Source organism: Erpetoichthys calabaricus, chromosome 11 (assembly GCF_900747795.2).
Source record: "Erpetoichthys calabaricus chromosome 11, fErpCal1.3, whole genome shotgun sequence".
NCBI lineage: Eukaryota > Metazoa > Chordata > Cladistia > Polypteriformes > Polypteridae > Erpetoichthys > Erpetoichthys calabaricus.
This window is the reverse complement of record NC_041404.2, coordinates 59,420,261-59,434,083: the sequence shown is the minus strand read 5'-3', so window position 1 is coordinate 59,434,083 and position 13,823 is coordinate 59,420,261. Positions and strand designations below refer to the sequence as shown.

General features: G+C 40.5%; 1 protein-coding gene across 3 annotated transcripts in view; it reads right to left on the bottom strand.

Moving 5' to 3' along the window:
- neurl1b (neuralized E3 ubiquitin protein ligase 1B) overlaps nt 1–13,823 on the bottom strand; it is a 380,729-nt gene that overhangs the window by 11,406 nt on the left and 355,500 nt on the right. For all 3 annotated transcript variants that reach the window (XM_051934216.1, XM_051934215.1, XM_028813134.2), the window contains one exon: nt 12,865–13,437. In XM_051934216.1, the coding sequence (XP_051790176.1) occupies nt 12,865–13,437 (573 nt within the window). The remainder of the gene's footprint in view (nt 1–12,864; nt 13,438–13,823) is intronic.

Below are 13,823 nucleotides of genomic sequence, written 5' to 3'. Positions count from 1 at the left end.
CACGAGGACGGAAGAAGCGAAGTACTTCCGGACTGAAGAAAAGAAGCAGTCTTCATCTGACCTGGAAGTGCTATGAAATCACATGGACTGAGGGACAGAAGCACTTCCGGGTCAGGGACTATAAAAGGACTGTGGGAGATCCCAGCAGTGAGCCGAGTTGGGAGGGTGTGGAACGGAGCTGCTGGGAGTGGAGGATTAGGAATTGTGTATTATTGATTATTGATTTATTGAATATTGTGGATTGGAGGTGCTTAGTGCACAGTATCTATAATAATAAAAGGCAAAGCCCTCACTGACTGACTGACTGACTCACTGACTCACTCATCACTAATTCTCCAACTTCCCGTGTAGGTGGAAGGCTGAAATTTGGCAGGCTCATTCCTTACAGCTTACTTACAAAAGTTAGGCAGTTTTCATTTCAAAATTATACGCGTAATGGTCATAACTGGAACCTCTTTTTTCTCCATATACTGTAATGGTAGGCAGCAAAATGGCCGTAGGAGACTGAGTTGCGTGTCGCGTCATCACGCCTCCCACGTAATCACGTGAACTGACTGTGAACTCAGTACGTAGAAAAGAAGGAGGAGCCCCAAAGAGCACAGAAGAAAACATTCATTACACAATTGACAAGGCAGCGAAACAATAAGAAGCGAGTGAGTGACGCATACAAGCATCTTCATAAGACACGAGGTATAAAAAAGCACGGTGTAAACCGTAAGTCTAAATTAACTTTATAGAACCGCTCCCGCTGCCGTTTGCAATACCATATTCGCGAGATACAAGTTTAATGAGAAGACACGAGGTATAAAAAAGCACGGTGTAAACCGTAACCTTAACTTTATAGAAACGCTCCCGCTGCCGTTTGCAATGCCATATTCGCGAGATACAAGTTTAATGAGAAGACACGAGGTATAAACGAGAGTTTGCATCACTTTGTAACAGAGTTAAAATTGCTGTAGCGAGAAACTTTTAACTGCCGGGTCTTAGCTAACATTAAATAAACCCGTGGACATCGCAACATCACACAAGACAGTGGCTCACGTGAAGTGACTGAACGCAGCAGGAGTGATCTCTTCCATGAATCAAACCTGTTCAAAAAACACATTACACAATTGATAAGGTAGGAAAAGAATATGAAACAAGGCACGGTATAAACCGTAACTTTAAGTTTATAGAAACGCTGCCGTTTGCAATACCATATTCGCCCCTGCGAAGCGCGGTGATTTTGCTATATATATTAAACTATTTCAACCATTGTATGATCTGCTTCTCGCAACTGAAAGAGGGCACCGTGGCAGAAGTTAGCCGACTTGCTCACCAACCACAAGCGTTACCTGGTAGGTAACCACCCATACAATCACATTGTGAATCAGACTACGAATGCCTGCAATGTAATTACCCCGATCTATATGCTGTCAAATGAACGAACCTCACGCCGTGGCACAACGTTAGGGGCTTCGCCTCTACGTCCGAGGATCGATTCCCGTAAGGGAGTGCAGTGACTGTGTACTCCTAATGAGCCCACAATTACGGCGAAACACGTGTCGCATACTATGCATCTTCAAAGCACGGTGTAAACAGTAAGTTTAAATTGAGTTTATAGAAACGCTCCCGCTGCCGTTTGCAATACCATATTAGATGACTTTGTAACAGAGTTAAAATTGCTGGAGCGATAAATTTTTAACTGCCGGGTCATGTCGCGTGTTCTTGGGTAGGTACACCAAAAAATGTATACATTTATGCATGTAATGGGCAAACAAAAAATGTACTATACCCGAAAGCACTACAGTAGTACTCAATGTATCTTTACTTCTTAAATGTTAATGTTTTACTGTTTAATAATTTATACGCTTCTTATATGTTATTCAGATTCTTTTATCAAAATACCAGTAACAGCGCACTGCACGATAACGTGGAGTGAATACACTTGACATGACCATTCATAGTATTTATCCTCTTTCTCTGTACGTTTACCATTCGTTTGCTCAGACGTTGATGAGCTTGCTGCTTAATGAGCAGCTCTTGACCCTAGCGTCCCGCTGCTTCTCTTCTTTCGTCGGCATCTTTACCCGTTAAAACTGATTTTTTTTTAAACTTAGTATGTTTTCTTTAATTTTTCAGTTAAGCTGGCACTTAACTCTTCAATCTGCCTCAAGAATGATTAGCGAAGGTGGTAGACAATGAAAACGTCAGCCGTACGCATCCGCCACGCACGCACTGGTGCGCGCAGCTGTGAGTTCATTCTACAATAAAATAAAATAAAGATAAAAAGAGTAATAACTTGCAGCACCGCTATTCAATTACACTTGCCTAACGCCTCTCCTAAGGGGAAATACTGTGGGATCTGGGCATCCGTCAAAGCAGCAATCACAAGCCCGATTAGAAAGCGGGAAGCTGTGATTTGTCCTCTCCCTCCCATGTAACAATCGCAGCCCGTGTTGCAACGCACTATGTATGTATATGTATATATGTGTATGTGTGTGTATATGTATGTGTATATATATATATATATATGTATTCATATGTGTGGGAAAGCGAATAGTAGACGTGACGTAGTATCTGTGTACCAAATTTCAAGTCAATAGGTGAAACGGTTTGCGAGCTACAGCTCATTTAAAATCCTGGACAGACAAACGAATAGCCACAGTAGCGTATTATAGAAGAACATTTTACTGTTTAATAATTTATATTTATATGCAATGTGCTTCTTATATATTACTTCATATTCTCAAATGATAATGATGTTAATGTTGTTTATATTGATTTCTATGTTATTGTAAGTGCTCTTTATTTGTGGAAAAATAAATTTGGCAATTAAACTTATTTTATACATACATTTTATTTTTTTCTCTTGCACTCAGTCAGCGAATCCACTGGGTAATCAGCTATATATTATATATATATATGTATGTGTGTATATATATATATATATATATATATATATATATATAGAGAGAGAGAGAGAGAGAGAGAGAGATAGATAGATAGATAGATATATGTGTATGTATGTACATATACAAATATGTATATATATGTATATATGTGTATATATATGTAGATATATAAATATGTATATGTATATGTGTCTGCATGTGTGTGTATATATATATATATATATATATATATATATATATATGTATGTGTATATATATGTTGATATATGTATATATATGTGGATGTGTATATGTATATATTTATGTATATACAGTATGTTTATGTATATATATGTTTACATAACCTCTTTAACACAGTACTTCTCCGCTGCGAAGCGCGGGTATTTTGCTAGTTATTATAATAAATTTAATCTTTGGACTTTTACCTGGTGTCAGAACGTGTTATCTGAGGGTTCAAGGGGTCGACAGCGTCCCCTGTCTGTCACATCGGACTGAACGTTCTCCTCTCGTTGGTCAAGTTTCTTATGTTCTCTCTGGCTGTGGCTCGGTGACACGCCAGGCACACGGTGAATAAACGCCTGCTCGGGATTTCCGTTACCGCTGAATTCATTATTTGCTCATTTTTGATGATCCAGTATTTCTCTGACATTGATTTATTGACAAAGCGGTGCGATAATCCACCATCTGTTCAGGTACCGCCAAATATCTGAGCTGGAGTCTTCAACGTAGACTTTAAATCTCTTTTGAAAAAGTTTATGTTGAGGACATTTGAACTCCAATTATCCGCTGTCCCACACGTGCGCAGGGGAGACAGCTAAAGGGCCTGAATGAGGGGGGTGGCGGAGTGTACCGACCCTTTCTCTCTTTCCACTACAGGCTAATTATGGGAAATTCCGCCTGGGCCCGATGACATCACTTCTGGTTCCAGGTCTGAGGACACCACTTCCTATCCTCTGCTTTAAAACCGCCATCTTTGCCTCAACAAGACAGTTCTGTTTTGGACTCTGTACACATACATACTCTTTTCTAAATCGAGCACAATCATCAGAGCAGGGAGTTGGGCAAATTGTCCAGGAAGGGCCTCAAATCCACCTGTCGTGCTGCTGTTGTGAATCAAGTGCTATCATCAGAATGGTGGGTGGGGTGGTGAAGTTTTGTCAGGGGCCAACCACAGCCCACCTGCAATGCTGTCACGGCCCAAAGGTTGGGTAATGTTGATCGAATCCATTTCAGGGTAGCAGGCGCCACATCTTATCGCAACAGCATCTACATTAAGGCAGGATCCAGCCCTGGGTAGGGCGCAAATACATCACAGGGTCCACTCACACGCACACACTAACCTGAACTGGAAACCTTCAGGGATATGGGAGGAAAAACAGAGAGGATGGGTGTACAGCGTGGCAATAGAGGGTAAGGGTTTGGCCCTCAAACCCAAAGGTTGTGGGTTCAAGTCCCACTACTGACACTGTTGGACCCTGAGCAGGTGTCTTTACCTGCCTCTGCTCCAATTAAGAAAAAAAAGAAAGAAATGGAACTATCTGAAATATTGTATGCCTTTGATAAAGGCAGCAGCCAAATGAGTCAATTTAATTTAGAGTGACGAGGATTTTTCAGAAGAGAGTACAACTGTGACATCTAGTGGTGAACACCAAATGTTACACTACTGACAGTGAAAACTGCGTAAGCAAGCTGAAAACACACAGGACAAATAAATGGCACATGTGGACACCCACTGCAGGGTATAATCAGTTTGTTCGTGCAAAAGGAGTAATAAAAGCGTCTTAGAACTCGAGAGTGCGGTGTCTGCAAAAAAATGCAGAATGTGGTGGCTCAGGCTGCAGAGTGCTCCAGTATACTGTGCCTTATATATCATATCGATCTGTCAATCATAATGTGCTTTTCATATCAGTCTCTCTCTCTATTAGTTATATAGTGTCTTTCATATCTATCATATAGTGTCTCATCTATCTGTTATGTACTGTAGTGCCTTTCATCAATATAGCTCTTATATAGTGCCTTTCATCAATCTATCAATTATATAGTGAATTTCATTATTCTATCTATTATTAGTGCCTTTCATCTACCTATTATATACTGCTTTACATCTATCTATTATATAGTGCCTTTAAACAATCTATTATATAATGCCTTTCATCTATTATATATTGTGGTGGGCTGGCACCCTGCCCGGGGTTTGTTTCCTGCCTTGCGCCCTGTATTGGCTGGGATTGGCTCCAGCAGACCCCCGTGACCCTGTAGTTAGGATAGAGTGGGTTGGATAATGGATGGATGGATATATTATATAGTGCCCTTCATCAATATATCAATTATATAGTGCCTTTCATTATTCTATCTATAATTTTAATTATTCTATCTATTATATAGTGGTTTACATCTATTTATCTATTATATACTACTTTACATCTATCTATATTGTGCCTTTAAACAAATCTATTATATTGTGCCTTTCATCAATCTATGTATTATATAGTTTTTCATTATTCTATCTATTATATAATGCATTTCATCAATCTATCAATTATATAGTGCCTTTCATTATTCTATTATATAGTGCTTTACAACTATCTATTATATAGTGCCTTTAAACAATCTATTATATTGTGCCTTTCATCAATCTATTATATAGTGTTTTTCATTATTCTATCAATTATATAGTGCCTTTCATTATTCTATCATATAGTGCTTTACATCTATTATATAGTGCCTTTAAACAATCTATTATATTGTGCCTTACATCAATCTATTATAGTGTTTTTCATTATTCTATCAATTATATAGTGCCTTTCATTATTCTATTATAAAGTGCCTGTCATCTACCTATCTGTCTATTATATAGTGCTTTACATCTATTTATCTATCATATAGTGCCTTTCATCTACCTATCTATTATATAGTGCTTTACATCTATTTATCTATTATATAGTGCCTTTTATCTATTATATAGTGCCTTTCCTCAATCTATCGATCTCTCATATAGTGCCTTTCACATCTGTCTATTTATCATATAGTGCCTTTCATTATTATATTATATAGTGCTTTACATCTATCTATTATATAGTGCCTTTCATCAATCTATCAATTATATAGTGCCTTTCATTATTCTATTATAAAGTGCCTTTCATCTACCTATCTGTCCATTATATAGTGCTTTACAGCTATTTATCTATTATAAAGTGCCTTTTATCTATTATATAGTGCCTTTCATCAATCTATCGATCTCTCATATAGTGCCTTTCCCATCTTGTCTATTTATCATATAGTGCCTTTAATCCATCTTACACATTCTTGTTTCTTACGGCACCGGGCGTGGTGACGTGTTCCAATGTTGGTCGGACATACAGTTATGAACTTTTAGAATCCTGCAACTGCAGCTCCTACTAAACACTGATACTCTGAACTTGATGATATTTCAAATATGTGTACATGTTCTGGGAAAGAGTAAAGCAGACTGGCAATTAAATATAAAATATACACAAAAAAGGTCCCGACCTAGAAGGAGTGCTACGGGTGAACGAACGAACCCATGGCGATTCCAGTGGGATGCTGATGAAATTCCGCAGAGAAGTCGGATCCGTTCGACAAACGCAGGAGACATTTCCAAACATGGTCATGGCTGGTGACGAGACTAAATAGCACGGTGGAGACCCAGAACTGGCCCCCCAACTCTTATTTCCCAAGTTGGAAAGCTGTCAATAAGCTATGTGAGGAGCTGGCCGCCTCTATTCTCCGCGACTGACTCAATGGTGATTAACTGTTGTTTTTTTAAGCGACACAAAGGAATAAATCAAAAATGCCGCGTGTAGCTCTTCTCGACGGTAACTGAAGTCCAGGCGGCTTTTAATTCAGCTTAACACCCGAGGGCACTAAAATGGAGCCTTCATGAAACACCCGTCACTCTGAGTTTAAATCCAGTTTAAAATGTGACACGTCACGCATGTCAGCTATGCAAAGAACGTCCCATGTGTCACACACGATGCTTTCATTTCATAACCTTGAGACCGAGGACGTGTTTATATTATAGGGCTGTTTTTAGTGGCGGCTTTCAGAACTCTGAGACGTCTGCTAAAGAGGGGACTTGAGTCTCGTGTCACATAAACAGAGGGGCTTAAGTGTCCCCTAATTACTGAATTAGCTGCTCATGACAGAACATGGAGAACTCGTCGCTACATTGCATTATTCAACACACCCTTTAATAAGATCTCATCTCATCATCCAGGGTACAGCGCTTAGCCCCCCAATATGACTGGACGGCCAGACGCGGCTCCGTCTCCCTCATCACATTTACCGACTGTGACAATAAGTGTGCGTACTACACGGCCACTTGGCTTTATGTTGTTTTTTTAAAACAGGGTCTGTTTTTGAAGTTTATCGATCATTTTAATCCATTTCGCCAAAGCTGCATCCTCACTGCTAACGATGTTATTGTCACTCATGTAACACAAGTTTTTTTTTTGAGAAATGTAAAATTAAGAAATGGAAGAAAGCCTCCCAATACCGTCCAGTTCGTACATTTTTACTGGAACGTGCGTAGTGCGGAGTAGAAGGGACGTGCGGTCAGGGGAGGCGTCATGAAAAGTAAAAAAAACCCAAAAAACTAATAATGATAACGTAAAATAAATGTGTCCACTGGTCTGTGCTGTAAATTTGTTTTCTGTAGGACTCCAATAACTTTGATCATTTTATTGTCAAAATCGCTGAATTAGCGCATTTCCTGTTCAAATACGGGGGAGAAACGCGAGGAGGTGCGGCAGCGACGAGGACTGCGCTCTCCCTCACACACTGTATATAACAGATAGAATGATGAAAGGCACTATATAATAGATTGTTTAAAGGCACTATATAATAGATGTAAAGCACTATATAGTAGATAGAATAATGAAAGGCACTATATAATTGATAGATTGATGAAAGGCACTATATAATTGATAGATTGATGAAAGGCACTATATAATAGATAGAATAATGAAAAGCACTATATAATAGGTTGATGTAAGGCACAATATAATAAATTGTTTAAAGGCACTATATAATAGATGTAAAGCACTATATAATAGATAGAATAATGAAAGCCACTATATAATTGATAGATTGATGAAAGGCACTATATAATAGATAGAATAATGAAAAGCACTATATAATATGACTGTATATGTATGTGTACTTTTCTATCTATCTATCTATCTATCTAATAGGTTGATGTAAGGCACAATATAATAGATTGTTTAAAGGCACTATATAATAGATGTAAAGCACTATATAATAGATAGAATAATGAAAGGCACTATATAATTGATAGATTGATGAAAGGCACTATATAATAGAATAATGAAAGGCACTATATAATTGAAAGATTGATGAAAGGCACTATATAATAGATAGAATAATGAAAGGCACTATATAATAGAATAATGAAAAACACTATTGTTGTCTCTCAGTATGTTGCCAATATAATGCTTGCAGACACGTTTATTATACACCCTGACTTTCCACAGTCTGGCTAATATCTTTAATGAATGTCAGTCAGTGTCCAACCCGCTATATCCTAACTACAGGGTCACGGGGGTCTGCTGGAGCCAATCCCAGCCATCACAGGGCCCAAGGCAGGAACAAACCCCGGGCAGGGCGTCAGCCCACCGCAGGGCACACGCACGGCACACAATTTAAGATCGCCAATGCATCTAACCTGCATGTGTTTGGACTGTGAGAGGAAACCCACGCAGACACGGGGAGAGCACGCAAACTCCACAGGAAAGCGAACCGGGGTCTCCTTACTGCGAGGCAGCAGCGCTACCACTGCGCCACCGTGCCGCCCGTTAACGAATGTGTGTGACATATTTAGTCTTGCTGATCGGACATAAAACCACAGTGAAAAGGTACAAGGCGAGGCAGGCAGTACCGTGCTGTCCTGAAGGGGGCGCATGTGAGCCTAACAGCTGCTCGTTGCTGCTGTTCTTCTCCGCAGAGGCGCCAATAAGTTAGCGACATCAGCAAGTCAAGTGCACTGCAGCGCTCCGTTTATTTTTATTTTTTGTTCCAACTGACTGCCAAAATGGGAAGATTAAAACTTTTAAAACTAAAGGAAAATAAGGAGGAGCTTTTACAAGAAAGTGATGGGAGATTTTCGTGGAGAAGGATAGGCGCACGGACTTCATTTACAAATAAAGGTAAGAGCGTAAACGGTGTTCAATCTTATAAAAAAAATGGGATCAGACTAAGAAAAAAAAAACAATCCAATATTTAAAAACTTAAGTTTTGACCTTAAATAAAATATTCTTTTGGTTTTTTTTGTTATCCTTTTGTTGAACAGTCTGTATTAAAATTGATGAAAGCATCAAAATTAAAAGATTTTAAAAACAACTAAATATTTCAATTAAGGTCAAAATTGAAATCCTTTTTTTTTTGTACGCCACTCTATCCATTCATTTGTATTGAATGAGCTTAAATTGTGGAATTGCAACAGCGAATTTAGAACACATGGTAGGTGAGGAGCAACTGCGCTCTCTCCGCTGTCTCACCGTTCTTTCTTAGTCAGATATGCGCCTCACCTGTGTGTGAGTAAAGAATGAGATATGAAACATCACCAGTAGTTAATGTGAATGGGGGCTGCCAAGTGAATAGTCAATAAGCGAGTCTTTGGGGTTCATATATTTGTAAATCTGACTCTGAAGAAGTCACCAGCCATGACTGCTGTCACCGCTCGTCACTGCTGAGCAGTGGTGGACTTTTACTTAACTGATTTAATCAGTTCATTTGATTTGTTGGATTCTTCCATAATAAAAAAGCAAAATCCTTATAAGGATTTTGATGGCCCCCTTCAATGCATTACAAATTAAATACTTCATTATTTATATTTAACTATATATTCAAACATGCTGGTAATTCATATTGTATTGTTGCGGGGCTACATAAAATGTCACTCGTGTTTGTTTAATTTTTATAAGTGCTGTGTTTGTCGGACCTTATTTATTTTGTCTATAAAATGTTTACATACCTATAAATGTGATCCCTCGCTGCATCGACACGGACGTCACTTGTCCCTTTACGAGGTGGGCGTTCCTCGTTACTTCCGGAGGTTGTGCACATTATAAGCCGAGGACGCGCATTGTCAAAGGTGGAAGAAGTGAGGAGGCGCAAGTCGACGTGATCCACCGCATCATCACCGCTTATCCAGCTTCTCCCGGCAGTGCCGTATTTACGATTTTTCCCATCATTCACTTCTCAGGGCTGTCGGACTGCTAAACGGGAGTCATCGGTTAGACTGCGTTGGCTTGCACTTTGAAACAGCGCTGTTTGAATACGGGGTTTCTGTCATTGTCATTATTTGGGACTTGGTCGCCTTTCATTAAATTTCTCATCTCCACATTTCCGTGATTTAATTGGACTTTTTTTTGTGTATGTGAGATGTTTGTTTTTCGTTTTGTAATTGATACGTTTTCCAGTTAAGACAAGGGGAGGACAAGGGGCCATGTCATTTTTTTCCCCTTCTCTCTAACACTGTATATATTTGCATCGGTTTCGGAGAAAAACAGGGATTTCTCTGTGTTATATTTCATTCTTTTTCCTTTTTCTTATATTAATTTTTATTTTACATCCTGAACCTTTTAACTGTGCCCGACTAACATCGACTGGGGAGATTGAACGGACGGTAGGAAAGGGACGAAGGGGTAAGTAAGGTTCAACGTGGCCGAGTCCGGGTAACTTACTGCCATCCGAGTGTAAGCACAGTTGTTACAGTATGATGTTAACCTCTTTGAAAGCTTGACAATATGGTGAAATTGTTTAAATAAAAGAGGGCACTAAGCTTGAAAATCGTAATTGAGCAAGAATTTTGCAACTCATTCTCAGGTAATCATTCCGTGATTCACTTTGTGAATCAAACGAACAAGAATCGCAGTAATCATTCTCATGTAATGGTTCAGTTCAGCCAATTAAATGAAAGAATTGTGTGACTCATTCACAAAACAAATGAACTAGAAACACGTGACTCATTCTCAGGTAATGGTTCAGTTCACCAATCAGATGATAGGGAATTGTGTGACTCATTCTCAGGTAATGATTCATTATGACTCATTCACAAATCATGTGAGTCATTCTCGGGTAATGATTCAGTTCACCAATCAGATGAATGCAAATTATGCGACTCATTCACAAATCAAATGAGCGAGGATCACATGACTCCTGACTTGTTCTCATATAATGGTTCAGTTCACCAATCAGATGAAAGGGAATTGTGCGACTCATTCTCGGGTAATGATTCAGTGTAACTCATTCACAAATCACGCGAGTCATTCTCGGGTAATGATTCAGTTCACCAATCAGATGAATGCAAATTGTGCAACTCATTCACAAAACAAATGAACTAGAAACACGTGACTCATTCTCAGGTAATGTTTCAGCTCACCAATCAGATGAAAGGGAATTGTGTGACTCATTCTCGGGTAATGATTCATTATGACTCATTTCACAAATCACGTGAGTCATTCTCGGGTAATGATTCAGTTCACCAAGCAGATGCATGCGAATTGTGTGACTCATTCACAAATCAAATGAGAGAGAATCACATGACTCCTGACTCATTCTCATGTAATGGTTCAGTTCAGCCAATCAAATGATAGAGAATTGTGTGAGTCATTCACAAATCAAATGAACTACGAGGGGGCACCCAAAAATAACCGGAATCTGTACCTGGTGCACAATCTCGACTTGGTGTGGCACACTTACGGTATCCTGTGGCAGTCTGTATTTTTCGTACGCCATTCCGTGTTGGTTTTTCTTGGTGCTCATTAAACGTGTTCTGTGATTTTTGTGATGGCTGATCATAAAGAACAGTGAGTCTCTTAGAGAAAACAGCAGCTGAAACTGTAGTGAGGCTTGACACTGCTTTTAAAGAGGAAGACGCAGAGGTAGACGCAGGTCTACGAGTGGTTTTCGCATTTCAAACGAGGGGAAATGTCAGTTGAAGACCAACCGAGATCTGTCTGACCTTCCACAATTAGGAATGACGAAAATATTGAAAAAGAAGTTTGCAATGCAATTTTTACGAAGATGGTCGTCGGACTATTGAAGAGATTTCGGTACTGACTTGTGTGTCTTGGAGTTCTTGCCGCCTTCCCTCCTCACCTGATTTTTGCTCCGTGCGACTTTTTCTTGTTCCCACATATGAAGAAAAGAGGGGGTGCTGTTGCTGACACGGTCTCTTCTTTCAGTTATGTCTAATGCCCGCCTTCAGCCCCTAGATGGCTCCACCCCTCCCAGAAGGATGGCGGCTCATTCTGGAACCAAACGGAAAAAGAGGCGGAGCTGCCATTAACACACCGTATTGTGTACCTTCTAGAAGCTGGCCAATTTAGCCGTGAACTGCGTGGGAGTGCAGAAGCTCTAAAACGTATTGTACATTCATTTTTTTTTTTCTTTGGCAAATGCCAACGAATCAACAGGGTAGCCCGGCGGGTGCTCCCACCATTCTTGCTGTCTCAAGGACTTGGATCTTTCTTTGTTTTGTTGTTTGCTTGGGAGTGCAGAACTAACTTTGGAGTTGTTCCTCTTCAGTTATCTACAGACATTGATTTCTTTGGGCTTTGGTGTGTATGGTGACAGTATACGAGATGACATTAAAATGCTGTACTTGTATGTGTGCAAATCGCTTACACCCGAGAGGACTGAAGGCTTTTTGCACACCGCTGTACGCGTTTCTAGATGTCCCACTTTGTTCGGCTGGGGCTCATCACAGCATGTAAGTAAGGCTCTCATTTTCCTGAACTCATTCTGAACTGAACCCATGACGCTTGGCTAAACACGGCACACTGGCGTGCCAAGACGCTTCGCAGCGCTGACCCTTTCTGTCACCTAACGCTTTGTTTCAATTAGTGCCGCGTCACACGTATGGCACGGTGCCCGAAAAGGCAAAAACACAACACAGAGTGAAGCTCCCCAGTTCGCCCTTACTCACCTAACAGCGTGACCTCTTGCGTGATTCCATAGATGTCAATGAGTGCCCACAGGGGACCCCCGACATTAACCCCACAGTGAAAGAGAACAGGATCCCCGTCGTTGACGCTGTAGAAAACTCTTCCATGCCTGTCCGTCCAGAAGGCCAATACATTGTCCTTCAGAGCCAGTCTCTCCGGCAGAGCCTTTGCCCAGTAGCCGGGACGGGTCACCAGATCGGGACAGGCGTATTTGGGGATGTCAGCAGGGTTCAGCTTGCTGGGGTCCATGCTGGTGAATCCAAACCTCAAAGCCCCACTCCATCCCGTGTGTACCGACGAGAGACGCAGACGGACTTTTTCATAAACCCGTATGGGCCGCTGGGTGAAGGTCACTCCGTTGCAGAAGCTGTTTTTCCGGACGGCCCTCCTTAGTTGCGAATCAAGGCGGATATTCTTGCCCTTCGCCTGCGGGTGAAAGCGGGGCTGCTCGTTACTGAGGTTGGCGCTGGGTACCAGTGATCTCCGCTCGGTGCTGTTGCCCGGCAGCGTGTAGTACTGTCTGGTCGGGATCGTGCGGCGCTGTGGACTGACATCTGAGGAGAGAACACAACGACAGGACAGGAGGTTAGAAGGCGTCACTAAGAATGGAAGGATTGAGACGGACTGTGCATTAGACATGTAACTTTGAAAAGGGTTAAAAACAACGAAGAACACCCATATAATAAGTATGACAAACATAATAAATGTGGAAAAAAAAAAAAGGATAATATTTACCGGGAATTACAAGGGAAATGAAAAAGAAGCAAAGACAATAAATGTACATAACCACAAAAACTGGGAGTCTTCATAAATAAGAAATGCAGTCAGGAAGATTCTTCACAAAATCAAAGTCCTTCCAGTGATCCCCAAAAATCTACATAAAGTCGGGTCAGGATGGGGAGCTGCACCCACCGCACGATGAAACAGCTCAGGATCCCAG